This window comes from Bos indicus x Bos taurus, chromosome 14 (genome assembly GCF_003369695.1).
Source record: "Bos indicus x Bos taurus breed Angus x Brahman F1 hybrid chromosome 14, Bos_hybrid_MaternalHap_v2.0, whole genome shotgun sequence".
NCBI lineage: Eukaryota > Metazoa > Chordata > Mammalia > Artiodactyla > Bovidae > Bos > Bos indicus x Bos taurus.
In genome coordinates, this window is record NC_040089.1 from 70,324,548 (window position 1) to 70,350,522 (window position 25,975).

Here is a 25,975-nt window from a genome sequence, read left to right on the forward strand (position 1 = left end):
GTCCGACTCTGTGAGACCCCATAGATGGCAGCCCACCAGGCTCCCCCGTCCCTGGGATTCTCCAGGCAAGAACACTGGAGTGGGTTGCCATTTCCTTCTCCAATGCATGAAAGTCAAAAGTGAAAGTGAAGTCGCTCAATCGTGTCTGACTCTTCGAGACCCCATGGACTGCAGCCCACCAGGCTCCTCCATCCATGGGATTTTCCAGGCAAGAGTACTGGAGTGGGGTGCCATTGCCTTCTCCGGTATGTCTTCACAGAACCGTTCAACTTGAGCTTGGATCACTATAATTGGCTAAATCAAGGCTTTAGCCTTAGGCTGGATTTGACTTTTTGGGTTAAATAGTACCATTGATTTCTCAGTTGCTAAACGAAGGAACTTCAAGGAAAACATCATGTTGCTTGGGAAGCTAAATATTCACTGGGCCAAAGCTTTTAAAGCAGCTATTGAATGGTCTTCTCATGGGTTTGGTAATTTCTGGGAAAGGAACACCAGGATTTATGCTCCTTAAGCATATGCTCCTGATGTCTGTGTCACTGGGGCTTAGGGTATTGCTTAGTAATAACAAGTGCTCAATAAAGACGTGTTTAACTCACATTATTAGACAACAGTTTAGCTGAACATAAAATTCCAGTGTGACAATTACTTTCACTAAACACTTTGATTTTGTTATATGACTGCCTACTTGCTTCTTGGTTATTTTTCAGAAGCCTGGTGCCCATCTATTGATACCTTATCGTTATTCCCCTGTTCCCTGGGATAATCTCTGTTTTGAAGCTGATATGTATTTTTCCCATCTATGCTATTACACTTTTACTAAATATCAGTTCAGTTCAGTTGCTCAGTTGTGTCCAACTCTTTGCAGCACACCAGGCCACCCTGTCCATCACCAACTCCTGGAGTTTACCCAAACTCACATCCATTGAGTTGGTGATGCCATTCAACCATCTCATCCTCTGTCATCCCCTAATCCTTCTGCCTTCAATCTTTCCCAGCATCAGGGTCTTTTCAAATGAGTCAGCTGTTCACATCAGGTGGCTGAAGTATTGGAGTTTGACCTTCAACATCAGTCCTTCCAATGAATATTCAGGGTTGATTTCCTTTAGGATGGACTGGTTGGATCTCCTTGCAGTCCAAGGTACTCTCAAGAGTCTTCTCCAACACCGTGGTTCAAAAGCACCAAATCTTTGGCGCTCAGCTTTCTTTATAGTCCAACTCTCACATCCATATATGACTAATGGAAAAACCCTAGCTTTGACTAGATGCACCTATGTTGGCAATGTAATGTCTCTGTTTTTTAATATGCTGTCTAGGTCGGTCATAGCTTCCCTTTTAAGGACCAAGTATCTTTTAATTTCGTGGCTGCAGTCACAATCTGCAGTGATTTTGTTGCTGCTGCTGCTGCTAAGTCACTTCAGTCGTGTCCGACTCTGTGCGACCCCATTGAAGCCCCCCAAATAAAGTCTCTCACTGTTTCCACTGTTTCCCCATCTATTTGCCATGAAGTGATTGGGACCAGATGCCATGATCTTAGTTGTCTGAATGTTGAGTTTTAAGCCAACTTTTTCACTCTCCTCTTTCACATGCATTAAGAGGCTCTTTAGTTCTTCTTCCTTTTCTGCCATAAGGGTGGTGTCATTTGCATATCTGAAGTTATTGATATTTTTCCAAGCAATCTTGATTCCAGCTTGTGTTTCATCCAGCCCAGTGTTTCACATGATATAATCTGCATATAAGTTAAATAAGCAGAGTGACAATATACAGCCTTGATGTACTCCTTTCTGGATTTGGAACCAGTCTGTTGTTCCATGTCCAGTTCTAACTGTTGCTTCCTGACCTGCATACAGATTTCTCAGGAGGCAGGTAAGGTGATCTGTTATTCCCATGTATTTAAGAATTTTCCACAGTTTGTCGTGATACACACAGTCAAAGGCTTTGGCGTAGTCAATAAAACAGAAGTAGATGTTTTTCTGGAACTCTCTTGCTTTTTTGATGATCCAGTGGATGTTGGCAATTTGATCTCTGGTTCCTCTGCCTTTTCTAAATCCAGCTTAACATCTGGAAGTTCACAGTTCATGTACTGTTGAAGCCTAACTTGGAGAATTTTGAGCATTATTTTGCTAGCATGTGAGATGAGTGCAATTGTGTGGTAGTTTGAACATTCTTTGGCATTGCCCTTCTTTGGGATTGGAATGAAAACTGACCTTTTCCAGTCCTGTGGCCATGGATGAGTCTTCCAAATATTGAATACAGCACTTTCAGAACATCATCTTTTAAGATTTGAAATAGCTCAACTGGAATTCCATCACTTCCACTAGCTTTGTTTGTAGTGATGCTTCCTAAGGCCTGCTTGACTTCACATTCCAGGATATCTGGCTCTAGGTGAGTGATCACACCATCGTGATGATCTGGGTTGTGAAGATCTTTTTTTGTACAGTTCTTCTGTGTATTCTTGCCACCTCTTCTTAATATCTTCTGCTTCTGTTAGGTCCATACCATTTCTGTCCTTTATTGTGCCCATCTTTGCATGAAATGTTCCCTTGGTATCTCTAATTTTATTAAAGAGATCTCTAGTCTTCCACGTTCTATTGTTTTACTCTATTTCTTTGCATTGATCACTGAGGAAGGCTTTCTTATCTCTCTTTGCTATTCTTTGTAACTGTGCATTCAAATGGGTATATCTTTCCTTTTTCCTTTGCTTTTAGCTTCTCTTCTTTTCTCAGCTATTTGTAAGGCCTCCTCAGACAACCATTTTGCCTTTTTGCATTTTTTTTCCTTGGGGATGGTCTTGATCACTGCCTCCTGTACAATGTCACGAACCTCCATCCATAATTCTTCAAGCACTCTATCAGATTTAATCCCTTGAATCTATTTGTCACTTCCACTGTATAATTGTAAGGAATTTGATTTAGGTTATACCTGAATGGTCTAGTGGTTTTCCCTACTTTCTTCAATTTACTGAATATATTTAACTATAAAATATTAGTGTGGGCTTTAAAAAATTACGTAAATTATTACTCTTGTAGGTATCCTGCCATTTGTTTTTTGAAGTCACCATTATGGTTAATATATCCAAGTTCCTACAAGTAGGTCTACCTCATTCATTTCTACTGCTGCATGTTTCACTGAAAAAATATAGCAGCATGAATTTATTCACTGATGATCACAAGGTGGTTTCTGATTGGTGTTATAAGTGCTTTAATGAGCATTCTTGTATCTGTCTCCTGGGTGATACAGAAGATGCACACTGAGAAGCAGAATTGCTGAGTCACCAAGGATGTACACATTTTAGATGTTGATGACTGATCTCCAAAGTGGTCTTCCAATTCACACTCCAACCAGCGCAGCACAAGAACACCACTTCTTCACATTTTCATCAGCCTTGCTATTGTCAGACTTCTGAATGGGTGTGTACTTGACCCTGACTTTGTACATTGTCTCCAGTATTATTCTCTTTTTACAGATGAGAAAACTAAGGCTAAAGGGTGGCAAGTTCAGAGAAAGAATGAGTGAATGAATGAATGAGTGAATATGGTGATACTTTATTATTTAGTATTTTTTTAATAAGTTCCAGAATATAAGTCCATGAATGTGTACCTTACCCCTAGCCCTTAGAACAGGTTCTGGTAACAGGTGAGTGCTCAGTAGTTACTGTAATGAATGGAGGAACCTGGGCAGAGAATGTCCTTTTTCTCCAGGAGCCTCCCCTAGGCCCTTCTGAGATACATCCTGCACGCAGCCTGCAGGGTTTTAGAAGGAGTAGCAGAGGTCTGCAGCAGCCTGGGCTAATGGAGCAGAGGAAGGGTGGCAGCTGAAAATTTTTTCAATGGAAAATTAAATTTGCTCAGCAGGAGTCTGATGAGACGCTGGGGCCAGACTGAAGGAGGCTGCAGCTGGCAGGAGTGTCCATCTGGATCCCACAGGCCTCTGGAAGTGGCAAGGCTATTCTTAGCCTTCTTTTCTTTGGTCTTCATTTTCTCTTAATCAGGGCTCTCTTGATTTTGCAATTGGAGTCTTTTTTCCCCCTTCTGTAAAGCAATGATTTTCCATATAGTAATTCTTTCCTTCTTTAGACTTCCCAGAGGGGGTGGGAGGTTCTTTTTGAGCTCTGACACTTTGCACACTGCCTCCCACCCAGCTCCTCCCACTGCTTTTGTGGCTGGTGGAGACCTATTCTGTGTGCGGGATTTGACCCCACATCCTTGTTTGTTTACAAAGGACTTAACCATCCCACTCTTCTTGCTAATTATTTTTTCCTAGGAACATCAATAGGAGTACATTTCCAACCCTGCCTGCCTCTGCCTCCTGCGTCCTGAATGCTGCTGGATTCATTTAACTGGAGCCTTCAGGGGCAGCACTACTGATGGCAGGTGGCCAAGCTCCAGGCCTCGGCTCCTGCGTCATCGTCATAATCACTCGCGTTGAAACGGTGCTCTGTGGTTAACAGACTGCTCCAAGCTCAGTAGCCCTTTAGTCCTCACAGCAGCAGAAGCCAAGGCCTCTGGGGTTTGGTGACATCCCAGGATCGTGTGACCAGGAAGAGGAAAGGCTGAGGTTTGACCTGGCCTTCCTAACGCTGAATCCCCTATCCGTTCTTTCTGCCCTTGCAGGGATCATCAAGGCAAATGCTCTGGGGGCCAGGTAGCTAATCTAAATGAGAGAAGCTGACTGGAGTAGAAGACATTAGGGAGTAGTCAGGACTCTGGGGAGTCAGACAACAAGCTGTGCCTCAAGGCATCTCAAGGCCAAGCATTTCGAAAGCAATAAAAGCCAAGGCCATTTATTGGATCACCTTTTCAGTGTTCAGGACATCCCTTCTCGTGGTTTTGGTGGAGGTGGACCGCACTTTATCATTGAGTAGCACTGACTTGGTGGCACGAATAAGCATGGCCTTGGTGGCAGTAAGTCTCCAGTATAAATGAGGAAGATCGAGTAATTCTATGGCTTTTAGGATAGTATTACAGACCCAAGGGTGCACTGACCTTGGGTAGGAGCCTACCCATCTCCTACCCATCACCTTGCCTACCCATCACTTTGCCTTCTCTAGAACTTTCAAAGTCTGATATTCAAAGTAATAGGACATTAATGGTTGATCCCTTATGCCTCAACCCCAGGCCTGGTCAAATATTCTCCCCCTCCTTCCCCACCTCTTCCTCCCTCTCTGAAATCATGGGGTGGCTGCACAGGTCTCTATGCTAAGGAAAAAGAGTGACAGGGTGACTGAGACAGGGAGATAGTCAGGCCCCCCAAAGGCACCCTGAGTTTACCTTCTCATCAGGGCATGGGAGCTAGAGAAAAGAAAGAGAAGAGGGTGGTTCATGCCTTTAGGGAGAGACAGAACTTCCCCATTAGTAATATATTAGTGATATGTGGCCCAGTGAAGGTCAGGGGTTTTTGCCAATCAAATCAAAACTCCTCTTTTGAGGGGGATTAAGAAGGAGGTAGTCTGAGGTCGGGGGGGTGTGGGGAACAGGGCTGACGTCTAGCCCCTACTCTAAACAACGGTGGTTAAGACTGTGGCCCCAGAGAGCGCAGCTCTGCTACCTACAGGTTCTGTGACCTTGAACAAGTTATTTCACTCCATTCCGCAGCATCTTCGTCCATGAGACACAGGCAGATGCCGTGGTGGTAAGGATGAACTGAGATACAGTATATGGCTTTGTCAGTAAATGTCAGTTATTTTTGTTTGGAGTTCTGTCTCCTAGCCCCACTCTTTACCCTACTAGCTAAAACCTGAGGAGCCTTCAAATGCCCATGAAAGGAATACAGACACAATAATTCATAGACTAAGAAACTACAATCTTCTGCCAATTTTTCTTCTCCAGAACTTGCTATTTGTCCAAATGTCCTGATTCCCCCCTTTTTTCTCCATCTCTAAACCCTCAGATGGTCCCAGTGAGCTGGAATCCTGGATGAGGCAGCTGGGACTCTGCTGGATGAAGCTTGGCTCTGATATGTGCTTTTTGCTGGTATAACTGTGACTTTTGTCTAAATATTCACTCCAACTTAACTGCCATTCAGTTGAAACTCTTCCTAAGTTGTTGCTTTCTCATCTGGCTTCTTGTGGGACAGAAAATTTAAGAAGGCAGATTCAAACACAGCACGGATGTACTTATCCAGTCAATAGGGGACTGAAGAGCCCTCTCCCCCATCTTTAGAGCTGATTTTCTTTGGCGAGCTTCACATATACCAATGAACAACAGTTAAGAGGGGATATGGTCTAGGCGTAGAATTAGGTTCTTAATGGGAAGAATTAGGTTCTTATCAATGGGAAAAAGTAGAACTGAGAGGCTACATGATATGCATATATACTCTGATTTACACATAATGTTTTTGTTGGCTTCCCTGATGGCTCAGTTGGTAAAGAATCTGCCTGCAATGCAGGAGACTCCAGTTTGACTCCTGGGCCGGGAAGATCCCCTGGAGAAGGGATAGGCAACCTACTCCAGTATTCTTGGATTTCCCTTGTGGCTCAGCTGATAAAGAATCCGCCCGCAATGCGGGAGACCTGGGTTTGATCTCTGGATTGGGAAGATCCCTGGAGAAGGGAAAGGCTATCCATTCCAGTATTCTGGCCTGGAGAATTATAGTCCATGGGATAGCAAAGAGTCAGACAGGACTGAGTGACTTTCACTTTCAGTCTTTTTGTTAAGATCAGTTGACAGAGTCAGCTCAGCATGAAAAAGCACAGATAATTTTGAAATACAGATAATTCACAGATTACATGTATGGAGTCAGTGGGAAACTTTTGGATGGTCCCCCTCCCCTTTCCCCCTCTCTCTCTGTCCTTCCCTCACCCCCTACTCTTCTCTTTTCACCACGTCTGTAGCCATCCTCTTCCCGGCTAAGCCCAGAAGGAAAACTCGATGGAAATGAAGGGACCCATCCAGGAAATTATGACCCTTAGGCTCTGGTTGCAGCTCTGCCAGTTACTACCTGAGTGGTAGTCATCCCTTTGGGTATCAGCTTCCTCACATAAAATGAGGAGGTTGGGCCCAGGGCACCTGGGACCAAGAGAGCTCTGGGTTGCCATTCCATCTTTGCCAGCATGGGGCCTGGCATGTCTCAGCAGCTGGTCACTTGGATAATCCCCAGAGCACGTAAGTGCTGCAGGGTAACAGAGAACAGACTCTGTTCACAGCAGGGTCCAGCCACTTGAATAGATGCTGGTGCCTCTGGCTGTTTTCCAGAGCCACCAGCCCATCCAGAGATGCAGCTGGCTGGAAAAGTGGATGGATGTGTTGGAAAGGCCAGTGTCACCTCCAAACACAGTGTCTGGGAAATGCCCGTGGCCCGCAAAAGAGGTCACTGAATCCCTCCAGCTGGGGGCACAGTGCAAAGAGCCATGCAAGTGGAGCTTCGAGTTCTGATGCTGCCACATACATGAGCTGCGTGACCTTGGGCAAGCTCTCTGACTTTGGGGGTCATTTTCCTCCTCCATATAATGGGAGCAGCAGTATCTTCACCTTGCAGAATTGTAGTAAAGTTTGAGATACTGCAGAGGTCTAACAGTACCTACTAAATATAGGGACTCAGAGGTACTCAGTAAATGATAGAAGAAGTGGCTGTTTCTGTTATCTTGTGCCCTTTATTCACAGGCATCATTCTCGGGACTGGAACCCAGGCTAAGGCTCCTCGCATGGCCAGAGGCCCTGGCTCCACAGCCAGGACCGGCCATGCCAGGGAGCCTGGTACAGGAGATGCTGCTAGTCAGGATGCTGATTACATTCCCTGATTCAGGAGCCTCAATGTCCTGGTCCAGGGCAGGAGGGCTAGCCACATTGAGCACAGTCTGCTTGGATTCCTACTTAAGCTGTTTTTTCAAGACCTTTTCAAGGTCTTGCCCCCTTGCCCCACCTTCCTCTGGCCCCTTCTCTCTGGGTCCCGGTCAAAGAAGGGAGACCAAGCAGTGTGGGTCTCCTCTCCCCTCTTTCACCGGGAAGGCGACAGGAGCAGGCAGAGGCCGTTTTCCTTGCAGAAGATGCGTCTAACACAAGCCCCGAACACTTCCATGGGGCTGTAGCCCCAGCCTAAATCTCCACGGGAGCCTCGCCGATCCCTGGTTTTTGGTTTTGGCGAAACTGGGTTTCCCTTGCAAAAGATGCGGCTGACACAAGCCCTGAACACTTCAATGTGGCTGTAACCCCCTGTGTGTTTTTTTTTTGTGTGTGTGTTTTTTGTCTTTTGGCGAAACTGGGTTTCCAATCCCAACCTGCCTCTTCCTCCATCCTTCATCCGGACAGCTCGCCAACTGTTTTGCTGGAAAGTGCGATTAAGGGGCACTTCGTGTATTATCTGCCCCCTTCCAGCGTCCGCCTGGTCAAAAGAACAAACCAGAATAAAGGATCCCGGGATTCAACTGTCGTTGTTTTTTTTTAAAAGGGGAGAGAGGCGGGGGTCACATGACGGCGAGTCACCGATTTGGCGATGGGGCTGCCCCTCGGGGCTTGCTGCAGAGCCGCCCGCCCCCCAACTCCGGGCGGGGGCGCTGACGTCACGGCAGAGCCCGGGCCGCGCGCGTATAAACCGCGGGGCGCGGGCGCGGGCGCACCCGGCGCAGTCACCCCGCGATCGGCCGCCCGCATCGCGGCGCGCGCCAGCCCTCGGCCGCCCCCCGGGTAAGGCGCGCGGCCCGCGGCTGGGAGCGGGGGCCTCCGAGAGGTGCGGGGGGCAGGACTGGGGGAAGGGGTGGGCGTCCCCAGCCCGCGGAGAACTTTCCAAGTGGGGAAAAGAGCCTTCGGGACCTGCTATCCGGCGCGGTGGTCTTTTGATCAGGGGGTCGGGAGGGAGGGGTGTTGCAGAGTTTAAGGGGCGAAGGATGCCGTTTGGCAGTGGCGGGTTGCTTTAGTGCAGTTCAGTTGGAGGGTCGTCTCCTCCAGACTGTGATCGGAGGACAGCCGTCAGGGATACTTCAGGTTCTGGTTGTTTGAAGAGTCGGCCTACCGGAGGCGCTGCTTGTAAGATTAAAAAAAAAAAAAAACAAACAAACCCTACAAACCGATCGGTCATCAGGGTCATCGAGATGAGGGTCACGGCTAGGGTCATGGACCTGTTGGAGTTTTGGGGAGTGGGTGCGGGAAGGGGAGGGTCTCGCGCTCACAAGTGCATCTTGCTGCTGAAAATGAGATTGCTTCTGCTTTCTGTCTGAGAGCCTGGGAGTCCAGACCTCCGGGCAAGGGGAGAGAGTCTTGAGAAAGGCCAAGTTGTAGCCAAGTTGTTGAGTGTCTTTCTCGAGGGAGTCTTGGACCTGATTGGCTTCAGGAAGGTGGAAATCCGAGTTGAAGGAGAGGAACTCTTGGAGTGGACAGAGTTTAATAAGAGTGAAGCACTGTCTCTGCAAGTTTGACAGCTCTGAACCGGAGCAGGTCCTCTCCCTGCCAGAAGGACAAGGCTAAATGTGATATCCTTGGGCAGGCAGGCAGAAGTGAGGCATACACCTCAAGCAGAAATTCTTCTCCCCCTCGAATAAGAGCATATTCAGGCAGCTGGGGAGCATCAGGGCAACTTTACTAAACATGGAAGTTCCAATCAGCCCTGGTCCAGTCCAGCCGGGGGGAATGATGTCATTGTCACGTGTTCCCCACTGAGGCATAAAAGCCTGCTGGGTGCTGGTGCTACTTAAGTGCCATGTTTAGACAAGAGCGGTAACCTGGCCAGCTGGTCCCCAGCTGCATTAACTTGTTGCTTTTCCAGCCTTCTCTGGAGGCTCTTGGTGCCTTCTGGCTGCCTCTGTGCGGGCTCTGAGTGGGGAATCCCCAGGCTTCCTTGAGGATGGAGGAAGCCCCAGGGCAGTGGACGATACTAACGGTACCTTTTCCTCTTTGCAAATAACAGTCTGCCCGAGGAGCTGCTGTGTGTGTGTGTGTGTGTGTGTGTGTTCAGTTGAAAGCCTGCTGGATTTGGGGACTGCTTCACTGGTGCTCCTTGTGTGAGGGTTACTTGGTAACCTCATGTACTAAAATATCACCGATGACTGTGTTCGAGCTCCCTGAACTCATGCTTCCTGATGCTACCATCTTGGCTGCTTTGCCTTCCAGGACCTGACGATGACTCTGAACCATGTCACCATGCGCCAGGGCACGGCGGGCGTGCAGCCGCAGCAGCAGCGCTGGAGCATCCCCGCCGACGGCAGGCATCTCATGGTCCAGAAGGAGCCCCAGCAGTACGGCCAGCGCAGCCGTCCCCCTGCCGCCCCCGAGGACCCCTGCCGCCGGAGCTGGTCCTCCGACTCTACGGACTCAGTCATCTCCTCTGAGTCCGGAAACACCTACTATCGGGTGGTTCTCATCGGGGAGCAGGGGGTGGGCAAGTCCACTCTGGCCAACATCTTTGCGGGTGTCCATGACAGCATGGACAGCGACTGCGAAGTGCTTGGAGGTAGGTGGCCTGGCTCCGGGGGGCTTTACGGGGTCAGCAGCGGTTCAGGAGGAAGAGCAAGTGGGTGGGTCATTTGTCTGCAGAGTTGGGAACTGCAATTATGCCTTCTTGGCTCTGCCTGGGGAGCCGAGTCCCCACAGAAGCGCTGGCATAGGCCTCTGGGACAAGAAAGTGAAAATGCTTGTAGATAGAAGCTGGGCCAGAGAGGGAATTTCTTACATTCCAGGTCTAAAGGGACCGGGGAGACGGTTTTCAGAGGGTGGAGCCGGAGGGTCAGGATCCCACCTCTGGCTTTTGTCAGGTCTGACCTGGACCTTTCAAGCACTCAGTGTAGACACAGCCTTTTTCCATGGTGATACTTAAAACCAAGCCAATTAGAAAACTGTTAGGATGAATTCATTAGTTTGTTTATTGCAGTATTAGAGGATTTGCTGCTGCTAAGTCGCTTCAGTCGTGTCTGACTCTGTGCAACCCCATAGACGGCAGCCCACCAGGCTCCCCCGTCCCTGGGATTCTCCAGGCAAGAACACTGGAGTGGGTGGCCATTAGAGGCTTTAGAGGGTATAAAATTGTTTAAAATCTCTATTTTCAATAGCACAATATTTAAAAAAGATATTGAAGGATAACAATGATGATACTTAACATTTGTAAGTATACTTATGGCTTTTCAATTTTCCATGGATAATCTCATTTAAGGTATTTATTATTTAGGCCTTGGTTTCCAAAACTGATCTGAGGTGATACAGTCTCAAAAAAATCACATATTCCTCAAGTAAAGCATAGCACTGTATTCTGGGAAGTAAGATGAGGCTCCTGTAGTCGATGGTTTAAATTCAGTGTCTTTCAGCCACAGGGTCTTAGACGATGCCAGGGTCACTGTATGTCCCTGTTTGCATTTGTGGAAATGAAGGAAGCATGCTTGTCCCAGTGGCATGGTCTGTCTGAACGCTCAGTTGCAACTCACCGCTGAATCACAGGTTTCAGGAGTAGGAAGATGCCTTAGTGATGACACGGTTCTGCCCTCTGCTTGATGCACAGAAATCCTACTCCTTCCTTACTGCTGTCAGCCCGTTTCTACTAAACATCTATTCTTCCTTTGTCTGGGAGTTCACTGCTTCATGAGGCAGCTCCGGAACTGGCTTTAAATGATGACTCATTGATAGAACATTGATTTTTCTCCTCACTCCTGACGTCTCAGGGATGACAGCTAAACCCTAGTTCAAGGGAGAAAGAGGCTCAGTATCTCTTTTTTTAGTAAAGACCCACGGGTGCGTGTCCCTATAGGAGACAGGCAGGAGGCTCTCATCTAGAATGTGCATTTGCAGTGGGACAGATGCTTCATTGGATGCCTTATATTTGTGACTTTATTTTGGTCCTCACATCATGTCTGTACACTGAGTCTTAGGGACTTACCTGGAATCACCCTCTGGAGCATCTTGGATTAGAACCCGGGATTTTCGAAATTAGTTTGGTGGTGTTCACCTTCCACCATTGATAGGGAACCTGCTATGCGCCAGGCACATAGTGCTAAGTACTTCCCACAGGTATTTTAATAGTACTTATAAAAATTAAGCCCATTTGGTTCTAAAGTCCCTATTTTACAGGTGAAGAAATGGAAGCTTGTGAAGTCAAGTGACTTTCCCAGGGTGAAAAAGCTAGTCCCTGGTTTGCCCAGGATTCAAAACTAGTCGTGATTGAATCTAAATTCCTGTGTTCTTTCACTGTACTCGGCCGCCCCTGGATTTAGCATCCGAATGCTGTTACATACTATAGCACTTTGGGCAGGGTACCTCCCAGATGCCTGGCTCCATGCCATGCTCTGGGGTACTCAGTGATGGATGAGGTACACCATAATACCCTCTTAGGAAGGATTTGAAGGCTGGGGGCTGTAATTTAGAGCAGCATAAAAATTAATAAAGAAGTCACAGTAAAGTACTTTGGGGATTGATATGAAAAAGAGACCAACTAAGAATTTTTGTTCATTTCTTTAAGAGGGAGGGATTGAAATAATTAGTAGATAGCAGACTCTCAAAAATGTTTGTCCATTAGAGCACAGTGGTACCTGTCCAGAGGGTGGTATTCCTGTGAGCATAGGGTATGAAGAAGACTGACCCATCCCTGAACCTTGGGAAGGCAGGCTTCTGTATTTGGGAGGCTTCTTTGTTTAATGGGGAGAGGGGACTAATGGTAGGGGGAATCCTTTCGTGATCTCCTCAGACAGAGAATCTTTGACAACAGGAAGCTTCTTGGGTGACTCATCCTACCTAATCTGACCTATTTGAGTAACTCATACTGTCTAGGATTACAGCTCTTACCTGTGGGGGGCTGTTGGAATCGGTGGTTGGCTTTATCTTTCCCGAGGAGAGGGTTTTCCATGGCACTTCACTGCATTGTTCTTTTTTTCAGCATTAACCATAAGATAAAAAGTACACGATACTCTCATCATTATTTCTCCAAATAAAGATGAATGTTGTTAAGATTATATTGCACTAATCTTATGACTCTCTGTGCATATTTAATGCCATTCATTCATTCACTCATCTGTCCATTCATCAGTTACTGAACGTATACCATGAAGCTTGATGCGACTCAGTGAGGACATACTAAGAGTCGTGGGGTTTCTTCCTTAAGGATACTGACAGTATTTGTAGTCGAGAGCAGATATACACCCACTTATAAATCAAGATAGGACGCGGTTAGTATCTTCAAAGAGGTACAAGGGCAGTACTGGGGGAATTCAGAGGAGAAAATAAATACCACTTCTGGCTGTGAAATCAGGAAAAGTTTCATGCAAGTGTTGGTCTCTGAGCTGGACCCTAAGGACCACTAGGATTTAGAAGCCCTGAGGGAGGTGGGAAGACATTGCACGTATGCACAGATGTACAGCAGAGACCACTGGACTTGAAACCTCGTATGTGGGTTTGGACCCCAGTTTTGATGCTGGGCTTCCCTCATAGCTCAGTTGGTAAAGAATCCGCCTGCAATGCAGGAGATCCTGGTTTGATTCCTGGGTGGGCAAGATCCCCTGGAGAAGGGATAGGCTACCCACTCCAGTGTTCTTGGGCTTCCGTTGTGGCTCAGTTGGTGAAGAATCTGCCTGCAATGGGAGAGACCTGGGTTTGATCCCTGGGTTGGGAAGAGCCCCTGGGGAAGGGAATGGCTACCCACTCCAGTATTCTGGCCTGGAGAATTCCATGGACTATGCAGTCCATGGGGTCACAAAGAGTCAGACACGACTGAGCCACTTTCACTTTCACTTTCTTTTCACTTTGAGGCTGGGTGCTCCTGGACAAGATACTTACCCTTCTCATGCTTCCTCATTAGTAAAATAGGGACACTACTGACATCAAAGGTTATTAAGAGGATAAGGGGAGATAGCACAGTGCCGGGCACAGAGTGAGTACCAAGTGAACATTAGCTGGGGCTGATTCTGCGTCTGCTGTTTCCTTCCCGTGGGCTTCTCTTCCGCGCTGGCCCTTTCACTGCTTGAAGCCCTTCGTCCACTCTGGTGCCTCTTGCCTGGGGCCCTGTGAGGCGGGCAGAGGAGACGGGAGCCACTAGAGGGGAGGCCAGTGCTCCTCAGTGCTGCTTGTTCCTTTCCAAGTGGGACCCTCTGGACTCTGAAAGCTGAAAGCAGTTGAGAGTTCTGGGGGGAGAGGGATGCTGGAGCCTCAGAACTTTCCAGAGGCTGCCAGGACCAGTTCCGGCAGGTGAGAGAACTCCTGTGCAGGCTCACACACAGCCCTGGAGCCAGTCTTGAGCAGGGTGGTCCTCCGAGCAAAGAGGGTGGGGGGTCAAATGCAGTACAGACAAATCAGGAGGCAGCAGTTCAGGGAAAATGGAGACCGACCACAGTTGCCCAGTTAGAAACTCTCCCCCACCCCTCAGGAGGGTCTCTCCTGTTCTACAGGGGGTGAGTCCACCCCCCGCATCCCAGCCTTCATGGGGGAGCACCAGAAAAAGGAGGCCTTCTCCAGACCAGGGATCTGAGAAGCCTTCTAAGCAAGAGGCCTCAACCCTTTCTCCACACAGCTTCACCCAGCGCATATTTCAAAGGACTCGTCTAGAATTTCATATTCTTTTATGTCAGCTCTTCTTACCTGATTAGCACTTAAAAAGGCTGAAAGGTAAGTGCCTAAGAGAGGAAGAGAAACGCAAGCTTTGATTACAAGCAGGTTCTCTCCTGGTAGCAGAAGGCTGTCACGCGGACGCTCTGTGTGTTTGAGGAATCCTTGGGGCACGTAGCCAGAGGCGCTACATAAACCCAGGTGCAGGGCACATGGCCACAGCAGGGCCGAGATGTATTGTTTTAGGCTCCTGGGTTTCCAACACAGTGACTTTCAGGCAGGGGTAAGTCAAAACGATCCTGTCAGGAACCTTCTGGGACAGCAAAGCAGTTTGTCCTTAATTTGCAACTGGACTCTTCAGTCCACTTATTCCTCTAGACTTCTTCTGATAATTCTTAAACTGAGAGAAAGTTTGAGTTTGCTTTTTCCCTTAGCTACTGGAATACAGTATGCTTCTTAGTTCAGACAGAACTAAGGCAGATCTCTTGTGCCTGCCTACTTTTGGGTAGTGAGTGATGAGCAGAGAAAGTGGGGTGTTTTTTTTTTGAGTTTTCTGAGTGCAAGGAAGGCTTTCAGAGAAAAGATAAAAACTCTGAGGTGGTCACGGGCAGGCAGCCACGCCCCCCACCACTACCCCCAGCCCGATCTGTGCTGCCCAAACTCTGATGGTTTGCACTTGGTTGTATACATTTGCCTGTTGAAGTCATGAGACTCTACTCTCCACTAAGCCAAGTTATGCTGTTCACTCCGATCCATTCCTGATGCATCCTGAGGGTAGCAAACACGGTGGGAATAAATAGACTTAAAAATCCCCAGTGGGAAACAGTTACCATCGTTTAGAAGAGTGACTCCAGAAAAGGTGGGGACACTGAGAAATTCAAAGTTGTTCCTGGTTCATTTTTATTCTCCTCTGTCCACGTTTCCTTCCTTTCTCTCTTCTGATTCTAGTCCCTAGATGAAGAAACATTAGACCAGGAGCATGGCTTTTCTGTTTTACATTGGAGCGTAGTTGCTTTACAGTGTTGTAAGTTTCTGCTGTATAAGAGTGTGAGTCGGCTACAAGCACACCTGTATCTCCTTGCTCTTGAGCCTCTGCACCCTGCATTCCACCCCTGTGGATCGTCGCAGAGCGCTGGGCTGGTTCCCTGTGCTGTATACAGCGGGTTCCCTCTTGAGCCTCTGCACCCTGCATTCTGCCCCCGTGGATCGTCGCAGAGCGCTGGGCTGGTTCCCTGCGCTGTACACAGCGGGTTCCCTCTTAAGCCTCTGCCCCCTGCATTCCGCCCCCGTGGATCGTCGCAGAGTGCTGGGCTGGTTCCCTGCGCTGTATACAAACTCTTAAGCCTCTGCCCCCTGCATTCCGCCCCCGTGGATCGTCGCAGAGCGCTGGGCTGGTTCCCTGCGCTGTATTCAGTGGCTTCCCACTAGCCATATACACGTCAGTGCTACTCTCTCGATTTGTCCCATGCCCTTCTTCCCCACTGCGTCTGCAAGTCCGTTCTCTATGTCTGCGTCTCTATTCCTGCCCTGTAAATAGGTTCGTCAGTACCATTTTTCTAGATTCCATATATATGTATTGATGTACAGTGTTTGTTTTTCTCCCTCTGACTTACTTTATTCTGTGCAACAGACTCTAGGTTCATCCACATCACTACAAATGACCCAATTCCATTCCTTTTTATGGCTGAGTAATATTCCATTGTATATATGCACCACATCTTTATCCATTCTTCTGCTGATGGACATCTAGGCTGCTTTCATGTCCTGACTGTTGTAAATAGTACTTTTACAATTTGCACATGAACATTGGGATAATGTGTCTTTTTCAGTTATGTAAACCAGGAGCACTGCTTCTTCTAAGTACCTCACTGTTATAAAGCAGGAAATATCCTGGTTCCTACAATGCAGGGCTCTTCAGCTAGGATTACCTGTAATAGGAAACAGCAAGTATGGCAAGAACCAACTTCCATGATCTGAAGAAGTGATGATAACAGCTAACATTTACTGCATGTCTACTGTGTGCCCAGGCTTGATAAATGTAATTGTCAGATAGCCCTAAGGTATGGATACTATAATCAGTTCCATTTCACAGATGAAGAGACTGAGGCCCAGAGAAATTAAGAAAGCAGTTCAGAGCCAAATAGTTAATAAGGGCGGGCACCCAGATTTGAGTTCAGGTTTGCTTGTGCTCACAGCTGCAGTGCTATATTTATCATCCATTCATTCATTTGATAAGTATTTACTAAGCACCCGCCATCTACCCAGGAAATGTCCTGGGTGCTGGGGGAGAGGGCAGTGAACAGCACAGAGGTAAATCTGCGTTAACATTCTGGAAGGTGAGAGGGACCGAAAATAATAAAATGAGTACATTAAATGCATTCTTGTTAGATAGCAATCAGCACAGTGAAGAAAAAACAGGGAAGGGAGTAAGGAATATTGGGAGGAGGATGACGGAATTTTAAGAAGGTGGTCAGGAAACACATCACTCAGAAGGAGGTGAGGGAACAAGCCTTCGAATATTGGAGAGAACTGTTGTCATTCAGTCGCCCAGCTGTGTCTGACTCTTTGCGACCCCATGGACTGTAGCCAGACCTGCCTGTCCCTCGCCATCTCCCGAAGTTTGCCCAAGTTCATGTCCATTGCATTGGTGATGCCATCTCATCCTCTGGTGCTCTCTTCTTCTGATTGTCCTAGTTCCTAGCAAAAAGAACAGCCAACGAAAAATGACCAAAAAACAAAAAGACAAAAAATCATTACGAAGATAATAATTTTCTAATGTTAAAACTCAAAACAGGAAACCGCATTGTACAAATACAGGGAGTATGGGCTTAGTTGCGTGGAACTGATGGGAATTTCTCTTGCAAAAATCCCACTGAACTCAGTTACTCCCCTCCCCTCTACACACACACTGATTTTTCTGGCCTGGAGCTGCTCTGCCCTTTGGACTGCATTCACCCTTCACCTACACTCAATCTGGGCTCAAGTGCCAGGAGGGAAGTTTCCATTACTAAGTAGAGCTGGAGGCTGTGCCTCTGTTCTACTTAAGATGGAAAAGCGATCCCGTTTATTCCAGGGACCTATATTTTTTAAATGCAGAAAATGTCATCAAAACAAGGGTAGTCTCAAGATTTTTTTCTTGCATATTTCAAAAGAGCTCTGTGAGCTGAAAGCTCCAGAAATTGCCAGTGAATGTTCAGTCATCAGCCCTGTGAGGGCTGTGAGCTACGTTTGCAGTTCTACTGGGCAGTCAGTGTTTCTCAGGCAGCATCCTTGGAATCGGAGTCAAAAGTACTCAAGTGAGTTTATTCTCCTAAAGGGTTTTCCTGTATAAAACGTATAGGAATGATGAAAATGAATGGATGCCTTTCAAGTGTTTAGTGACACATATTCGGAAGAAGCAGGAGATCTGCTTAGTAAATACTGGAGGAATATGTGCGGAATGTTGTTGAAGGTGGTTAAAAAAGAGTTTATCTTTGTGAATATTTACACAGTTTACTCTGTCTACTTGCATAATTAATTGCATAGTTAGTAAGTTTATTTTCTGGCATAATTTGCTGCATCACCCTCTTAGAGAAAAGTGTTGCCTATCTGTTTGACTCCAACATCACTGTTCTTTCTTTTCCAGAAGATACATATGAACGAACACTGATGGTTGATGGGGAAATTGCAACAATTATCCTCCTGGACATGTGGGAGAACAAGGTATGCAGGGCCCGTGACTGTAAACTCCTCTGGGGCCTGCCTTCCAACAGGCTGTTTGGTGCAAGGGTGACATTGTCCTTCTTGATGTTCCAGATAAGGTGGACTCATTTTCTTGATTAAAAAGCATTTACTTCTGAAGACCGAAACTGTTGTAAGGAACACGTTGTTCATAAATGAGCTTTGAATAACAAGCAAGTGGCAGTGATCTGCCCTTAGGTCTATTCAGAAATACAAAGTGTATTTGTTTTAGGGAAAGTCCCAGTAAGTATGGGTGATAATTTTAAACTACATAAAACCATATTATATGAAGTTGACATTCTCAATAGTTTTCACATTTTGCTTTTTTTGGTGAAAGGTTTGGGCTTTCTGAACTTGTATGCTAGACCGACCTTCTGTTTATTGAGACTCCTCCTATGCTAATGAAAGGATTCTTAATTTCATCACTTAGGAAAGGCAACGGAGAAGGCAATGGCACCCCACTCCAGTACTCTTGCCTGGAAAATCCCATGGACGGAGGAGCCTGGTAGGGGTCCATGGGGTCGCGAAGAGTCGTACAGGACTGCGCGACTTCACTTTCACTTTTCTCTTTCATGCATTGGAGAAGGAAATGGCAACCCACTCCAGTGTTCTTGCCTGGAGAATGCCAGGGACAGGGGAGCCTGGTGGGCTGCCGTCTATGGGGTCGCACAGAGTCGGACACGACTGAAGCGACTTAGCAGCAGTAGCAGTAGCAGCAGGAGAGGCAAAAAGAATTTTATGGAAGCCAGGAAAGGCTCCTTTTAGGTGGTTGAAATAAAATTGGAAATATTGTTTGGCAGACCCATTGTATAATTTATCAACTCAAGCTGTAGGAGGAATCAGAAAGTCAAAGTTCTTGGCGTCTGTCCCGTCTGAGCTAGCAGTCTTTACAGTCACAGACATCATGGAAGACAGATGCCTCTGGGGGGAGTCGGAATGAATTTTCTTCCTCTCCCGAATCAGCAGAGGGACTCTGGGATACACACGTTCCCTCTTTCAAACGGACACCTCATTCAACCAGGCAGCTCTGAGCTCATGGAAGACCTTGTCCTTTATCAGGGGGAGAGTGAGTGGCTACAGGACCACTGCATGCAGGTGGGGGATGCCTACCTGATCGTCTACTCCATCACGGACCGAGCCAGCTTTGAGAAGGCATCCGAGCTGCGGATTCAGCTTCGCAGGGCCCGGCAGACCGAGGACATCCCGATAATCCTGGTTGGCAACAAAAGTGACCTGGTGCGGTGCCGGGAAGTGTCCGTATCAGGTAAGAGGAGCGGTGCCAGTACTGTAGAAACGTCTCTGAGTCCCTTGCCTTTTGCTTCTGATGGTTGCTCTTTCCTGAAGCTGAAACCGGGGACTTACTAGAATGCCACGTGGAGTTTTGAGAATCCTCTCGAAGAGGTCCACGTTCCCAGCAGGTCATCTGCTCTACGTGCGGGATTCCAGTCTCTCCATCCCCAAGGCTTTCTCTGGGATTCCTTTAGGGAAGAGGTTTGGCTCAGGGAAAACTGGCCATCCCCAGCCTTTTGGCCTCGTCCCTTCTATTCTCCAGGGAGATCTCAAGCCTTCTGGGAAGTGAAAGTAACATCTTTAGACAGGAAGGATGGGTACTTTGATTAAGGGGCATTGTGAGAAAGAGTCTCACCGAGATTGAGAATTCTACTCTGGCTGCCTCTGGTTCCTTCTAGAAGCATCCTTCCAGCCCTCACTCTTTGTTTCCTGAATTCCAGTCAAGGCATCAGTCTGCTGGTGTCACGTACCCTTGTCATAATTCAAGGATACTTTCTATTTGTTGAGCTGGCACCCAAGTGCCTTTGGGGACCTTAAAATTTTATTGTCCTAATACAGATTTGTACAATGGTAAAAAAAAAAAATAAAATGCTGCATTGCCAGCCTCAACCCAGGAGTAAAGAACCCTGTAAAAGACTGAAAAGACCCAACCAGCTTGGGAATGCCTTACTCTTGGGAAATGGCTGTCTATAGTAGTTAGTTCCCCCCAAACAAAAACGGGGACACCTGGTCATTGAACACAGGAGAACATTCGAAATTGAGACTGTTTCAGAAAAACTTGTTTGTAGGGTTGCTGTAATTGTACTGTACATATGTGAAATCTTCAAAATTTTTTCAAAATATCTCATCAAAACTTAAAAAAAGTTTTTTTAAGAGAGGAAATAAACTAGTAGGATTCTTAATTTTCAATTCAGGAACTGAATCAGGAGAAAGAGTAAAGAACATGAACTTGAGAGTGAAGCAGACCTGGATTCACAGCTGCTACTTACAGGCTGTGTGAATGCCCCTCCCTTCCTGTTTCATCAGCTACCTGAAAGGGATAGTGTACTTTTAAAGATTGTTATGAACATTAAAAAAATATTTGTCAAGTATTTAGCCCATTTCCCGAGGGGAGTCAATTAAGACAATGGCTGGGACTATTATAATTAATACTATGACACTGGTGAATTTGATGGGCCCGATCTAAAGCCCGTCTTTGCTGCTTCCAGGAATTTTCCTGTGAGGCTCTTTGCTTCTGTTTAAGGGAGGCCACGTGTCCCCGTGGCCTCCGGTATCCATCATGTGGATTGCTGACTTCGAGTTCCCTGGGGCACCGTTTAAAGTTAGGCCGCATCCAGCTTGGCTGTGTGCGTGTCGCCGCATCCAGCTTGGCTGTGTGCGTGTCGGGTCAAATCTGCAGCTCCCCTGACTCTCCTCTCGCCCTCTTGCTTTCCCCATCAGAAGGGAGAGCGTGTGCTGTGGTGTTCGACTGCAAGTTCATCGAGACCTCTGCAGCCGTCCAGCACAACGTCAAGGAGCTGTTTGAAGGCATCGTGCGGCAGGTCCGCCTCCGGCGGGACAGCAAGGAGAAGAACGAGCGGCGGCTGGCCTACCAGAAGCGGCGGGAGAGCATCCCCAGGAAAGCCAGGCGCTTCTGGGGCAAGATCGTGGCCAAAAACAACAAGAACATGGCCTTCAAGCTCAAGTCCAAGTCCTGCCACGACCTCTCGGTGCTCTAGGCACCCAGAGCCACCGCTGTCCCGCAGAGGACATCACTGAAGGCCACTGGGACCCATAATCTATATTAGATTGGATTCTTAAGTATCGTTAGATGTGGCTTCCCCTATTGTAGCTGGGAACTAATGTGCTAGCCTGCTGGGCAATGTACGCATGGAAAATGAAAGAGCTTCGTGAGGAGTCAGTATTCATTTACAGGAAGAGCCTGACCTTTGCTGTTTGAACACCCAAGACTCATTAGAGGGCGTGGTCAGGGTTCACATGTGTTTCTTCTCTCCTTTGGCTGATAGAGAATCGAAGAATGCCTGGATAAGAACTTTTCCTAGTTAAAATTTTGCCTGGTGTTCTGATATGTGAATTTGAGGCCAATCAGTCGGTCATAGGCAAATATAGGAAAGCTGTCAAAAGAGTTTTGCAAAGGAAAGAGAACTTCTGTCTTTGTAGCTTACATGTGTGGAGCTAGAACTGCATAACTGGGTTCATCACGGTCATCACTGTCATTGCTCCGTGAAGCTGTGAGAGATGATGGACTTGCTGGAAACGAAAGCTTAGCAAACTATTTTTGTTCAATGCCCATAGTTGATGATCCAGAAATCTGTAGAATTTGGAATTGATACATGTACCACTTATGGGTTCAAAAACTGTGTATTTACTATTGTGTCTTATATTTTTTTATTTAGAGGAAAATTATTTTAATCAGATTCTATTTAGCCAAACCACATTTTCTGTTGCATTGTTTTTAAAATCATGGGGCCATCATAAAAATATTTTTAACATCTAAATTACTAAGAACGTAGAGTGCAAAATGCCAGATTTTAAAATATAATCGAAGCTCTGAATTTTTGTAAAACACAAAACATAAATACTTCCAGCATTTTGGGTTGACCGTTGTATGCCGCAGCTCTGCTCTATTTATTATTATTTTGCAAAATAACAACCATTTTAACATTTGATAAAGCATATTTATGAACCTGTTTCTTATTAAGAAAAACACCCGTTTTATTACCATTTTCTATCTTTTTCAGAATATTCAAGTTTTTACCTATATGTCTTATAATAAAATAAATAAAATCTTTGGAAAAAAAAGGCATTCCTAAATATTTTTCCTCTCCAGGAGAGATGGTTGTGATCATTTTGGTATAGCTTCCAGAGCAAGCAAACTATAAAGAAACCTACCTATCATTTTATTTCTTCTTTTCATTGGCAGTAGCCCAGTCATTATCTGTTTTAAAGAGTATTCCTGACCCCTGTCCTTTGGGACGTGATTCACAATAATGCAAGGTGATTTTCAGCTGATACAGTTAGGAAGTATTTGGAGTCATGTAAATGCTAAGTTACAATAAAAGTGAGATTGATCTTTACTTTGGTCTGGAAAATTCCTAACTCAACAGATGGGCCTCGCTTTGCTCCCCAAAGGCTCATGGTCCTAAGCTTGAGTAAAGCATTAGAGGAAATTATAAAGGATTAGGGAGGAAAAAAAGGAAGCTGGTGATTTTCAGCCTGAGATCTAGCCAGGCAAGCCTTTAACCAAATTTTCCTTGCTGACTTTATTACAGCTGGACATTAATACATGGCTGCTTTCCAGTGGTGCTGTGTAGCCCTTCTGCTGCAGGAGTGGGGCTCCCTGTTCACACCCCTGGCCCCTATGTGCCCCCTCTTTCACTCTCAACTCCCTCTCTTTCTGAGTTTGTGGTCAGACACACACAGTGACCATCGTGGGACCTTGCATATTGCCCCGAGTGACACAGTTTTACAAGGGGTTTCTTTTCTGTTCTGTTGCCCTTTCTTCTCCCTTTTCTAAGTTGGGAGCAGAAGTTCCCATCTCAGAACTTTGTATCTTTGAATTGTGTAAGGAAACAGTACAGGGAAGTGATGAGAGTAAAGATTCAGGTTACACAGGCCTCTGCGGAATTCCGGCTGTGCCATTTAACATGTGCATCTGGAGTAGAGATTAAAGCTTCTTAACTATCAGTTTCTCATCTGCAAAACAGGGCTGCTAAATATACCTGCCTTATAAGGTTGTAAGATGGATGTCGTTCAGTTTGCCACACTGTAAAGAGCTTGAGAGATGGCAGTTTTCATTGACACACATCTTCCATTTTGCATCAATTAGTTTTTTTTTAAATTTTAATTGGAGGCTAATTACCTTACAATATTGTTTTATATGTCAGTCTCCCCAAAATGAAATGGACACTCCTTAAAATCAAGAACCACTTCAATCTTTTCCTTTTCACCTCTCTGCGGTACAGAGCTTTACATACATTGAAGGTTTTAATAGCATTTCTTCTTGAATAGTTTCTCCCAGTGGCTCCATGAGGTTGACAGGCCATTTTACAGCAAACAAGGCCAGGGGATAAGTGACTTCCTCAGTTTGTTCAGCTATGAAGTATCTGGGTTATGACTGGTATCCAGCTGTGATGTATTTGCATCTTCTAGAATCTAAAACCGTTTCCTGTACACACAGCTCTTTTCATCCTCATCGGCCAGCCCTTCTCCCCACCCCACACACCACACACCACACACAGCATGGCACACCTCCCCTGCACAGCCCCCACACGTAACACAAACCGCACACACGCACCCTCCACGTAGCATACACACACAACATGCACACACATCCCACAGCACACATACCACACACGCGCCTGACACGCACACACACACACACACACGTGTTCTTTATACTCTTTTCTCCCAATTCAGCCTGCCTCCTCACTTATTGCAGATCTCCTTAGATAAACAGCCAACGGCTCCCAGGCGTCTAAGCCTCAGGGCCCGTTGAGGACCGTCGCCCCAGGGCTCCCCCAGCTGAGCCAGGCACACTGCAGGTTGCAGTCCAGTCTGAGAGGTGGTTTGGTTCAAACAGATCTGGGTTTCAAACTGGTTTCATCACTGTGGCTATGTGACCAGTAGGAATTTGCTTATCCCCTTCAGCCTCAGTTTGCCCATCTGTGATGTAGGTATAACACCTACTTCACATGGTTGCGATGAGAACAGCAAGAGACCTGCAAAAGTTTTTGCCCCAAGGTAGCTCCCACAGCTGCTGCTCCTACACAGAATCTTGCCTTCACTCACCCTCACCTCCTCCAGACATTGCTGGGCGTCCGTGCACCATCGGATGCCAGGGATACAGTGATGACTAAGACATTGTCTTGGTCCTCTGAGTCCTCGAGAAAGGTAAACACGACTGTCCTGAAAAGCCAAAGAAGGTGGCATTAGGGATAGGAAGAAAATGAAACTGTGGGAGGGTTATACATGGAAGGTGCTGGATCTGCTGCCATTAGATGAAGTTTAGATGAAGAAAACTATTAAAATGATTGGATTTGAGGTGGAAAAAGAAATTGGGCTATTTTTAAAAATTCCATTTTGGAAAGTAGGAGCATTGGAGAAAAGTTGGATTTTTAGCAACCTGTATTTTTGCTCAATACATGAACTACTCAGTAAATGGAATGAAGGAGACGATTATGAATTCACTCGGCCAAATCCATGGAGTGCCTACGTGTGCGAGGTGCGGTGGAGGAAACCCAATGGGAGAAGGCGGTCTCGCCTTTAAGAAGCCTATGATATAGTTATGGCATATTTGTGGGAGGTGGGCATGGTGTGAATGAGGACAGCTACACAAAAGCCTAGACTATGACATAGAAGATAAGAAGGGGCCGAAGACCTGTGAGGTAATTCGGTGGGAGCTTGGCTGGTGCAATCACGGAATGCCTCTTGGAGGAAGTGGCATTGCGCTTAATCTTGAAGACTACTTAAGATGTCCACAGACAAGCCTAGTTAAAAGAAAGAAAAAGGGAGAGGTTGACCCATGTAAAGAAAATAGCATGAGTAAGAGCAGAGAGGCAGGAAAGAGAAAAATCTGTTTAGAAAAAATAAGACAAGTCCAGTTTGACCAGGAGATTTCTGGAAGGTGGTTCACTTCTTAAAAGTGAAGTGGTTAAATATATGAGTCTTGGAGTCAGAAAAATGTAGTTTCACATTCTAACTTGTTAGCTATAGTGGGTTGAATTCCCCCCCAAATCCACATCCACCTCAAAATGGGACCTCATTTGGAAAGAAATTTTTTTTTAGGTGTACTTAGTTAAGGATCTTGAAATCATTCTGGACTTAACGGTGGGCTCTAAATCCAATGAGTGCCACCTTCATAAGAGAAAAGAGAGGGAGAGAGATTTGACACGTAGGGAAGGAGGCCACGTGAAGACAAAAGCAGAGATTGGCGTGATGCTGTGGCCAGCGAGGAATGCCGAGGAACATCTGGGACCAGTAGTTGCAGACAGAAGGAAGGATTCTCCTTAAAGCCTTCTGAGGGAGAATGGCTCTGCCAACATCATCATTTTAGATTTTTAGCCTCCAGAACAGCAGTAGAATACATTCTGTTGTTTGAGCCAACAAGTTTTTGGTAACGTCAGCAACCCTAGGGGAATGAAATGCATTGGGTTATTTAGGGCAGTGTAGCCTATATAAAGGAGAAGGCGATGGCACCCCACTCCGGTACTCTTGCCTGGAAAATCCCATGGATGGAGGAGCCTGGTAGGCTACAGTCCATGGGGTCGCTAAGAGTTGGACACGACTGAGCGACTTCACTTTCACTTTTCACTTTCATGCATTGAAGAAGGAAATGGTAACCCACTCCAGTGTTCTTGCCTGGAGAATCCCAGGGACGGGGGAGCCTGGTGGGCTGCCGTCTATGGGGTTGCACAGAGTCGGACACGACTGAAGCGACTTAGCAGCAGCAGCAGCAGCCTCTCTATAAGCCTCCATTTCTTCATTGGAGAAACAAAGATAATGCCCATCTCAAAGGATTA

The 25,975-nt window shown here is 46.5% G+C and overlaps 1 protein-coding gene across 4 annotated transcripts; it reads left to right on the plus strand.

Annotated features, from left to right (window-relative positions):
* The first annotated feature begins 8,510 nt into the window (after positions 1–8,510).
* GEM (GTP binding protein overexpressed in skeletal muscle) lies at positions 8,511–22,531 on the plus strand. 4 transcript variants are annotated; one of them, XM_027561535.1, is made up of 5 exons: positions 8,511–8,618; positions 10,038–10,377; positions 18,070–18,146; positions 19,224–19,428; positions 20,895–22,531. In XM_027561535.1, exons 2-5 carry the CDS (start codon positions 10,047–10,049, stop codon positions 21,170–21,172), a joined length of 891 nt encoding a protein of 296 aa, XP_027417336.1. In that variant the 5' UTR covers positions 8,511–8,618; positions 10,038–10,046; the 3' UTR covers positions 21,173–22,531. The 4 variants fall into 4 exon arrangements, with proteins under 4 accessions (XP_027417336.1, XP_027417337.1, XP_027417338.1 ...); XM_027561534.1 differs by lacking the exon at positions 8,511–8,618 and adding an exon at positions 9,619–9,807; XM_027561536.1 differs by lacking the exon at positions 18,070–18,146 and having other exon boundaries at positions 8,518–8,618.
* The last annotated feature ends 3,444 nt before the right edge of the window (positions 22,532–25,975 follow it).

Bases quoted from the DNA above. Each gene is read 5' to 3' on its own strand.
- GEM (XM_027561534.1), top strand. From the start codon at position 9,772: ATGGAGGAAGCCCCAGGGCAGTGGACGATACTAACG. The intron at 10,378-18,069 runs GTAGGTGGCCTG...TTTCTTTTCCAG, and splicing joins CGACTGCGAAGTGCTTGGAG to AAGATACATATGAACGAACA. The intron at 18,147-19,223 runs GTATGCAGGGCC...GTCCTTTATCAG, and splicing joins TGGACATGTGGGAGAACAAG to GGGGAGAGTGAGTGGCTACA.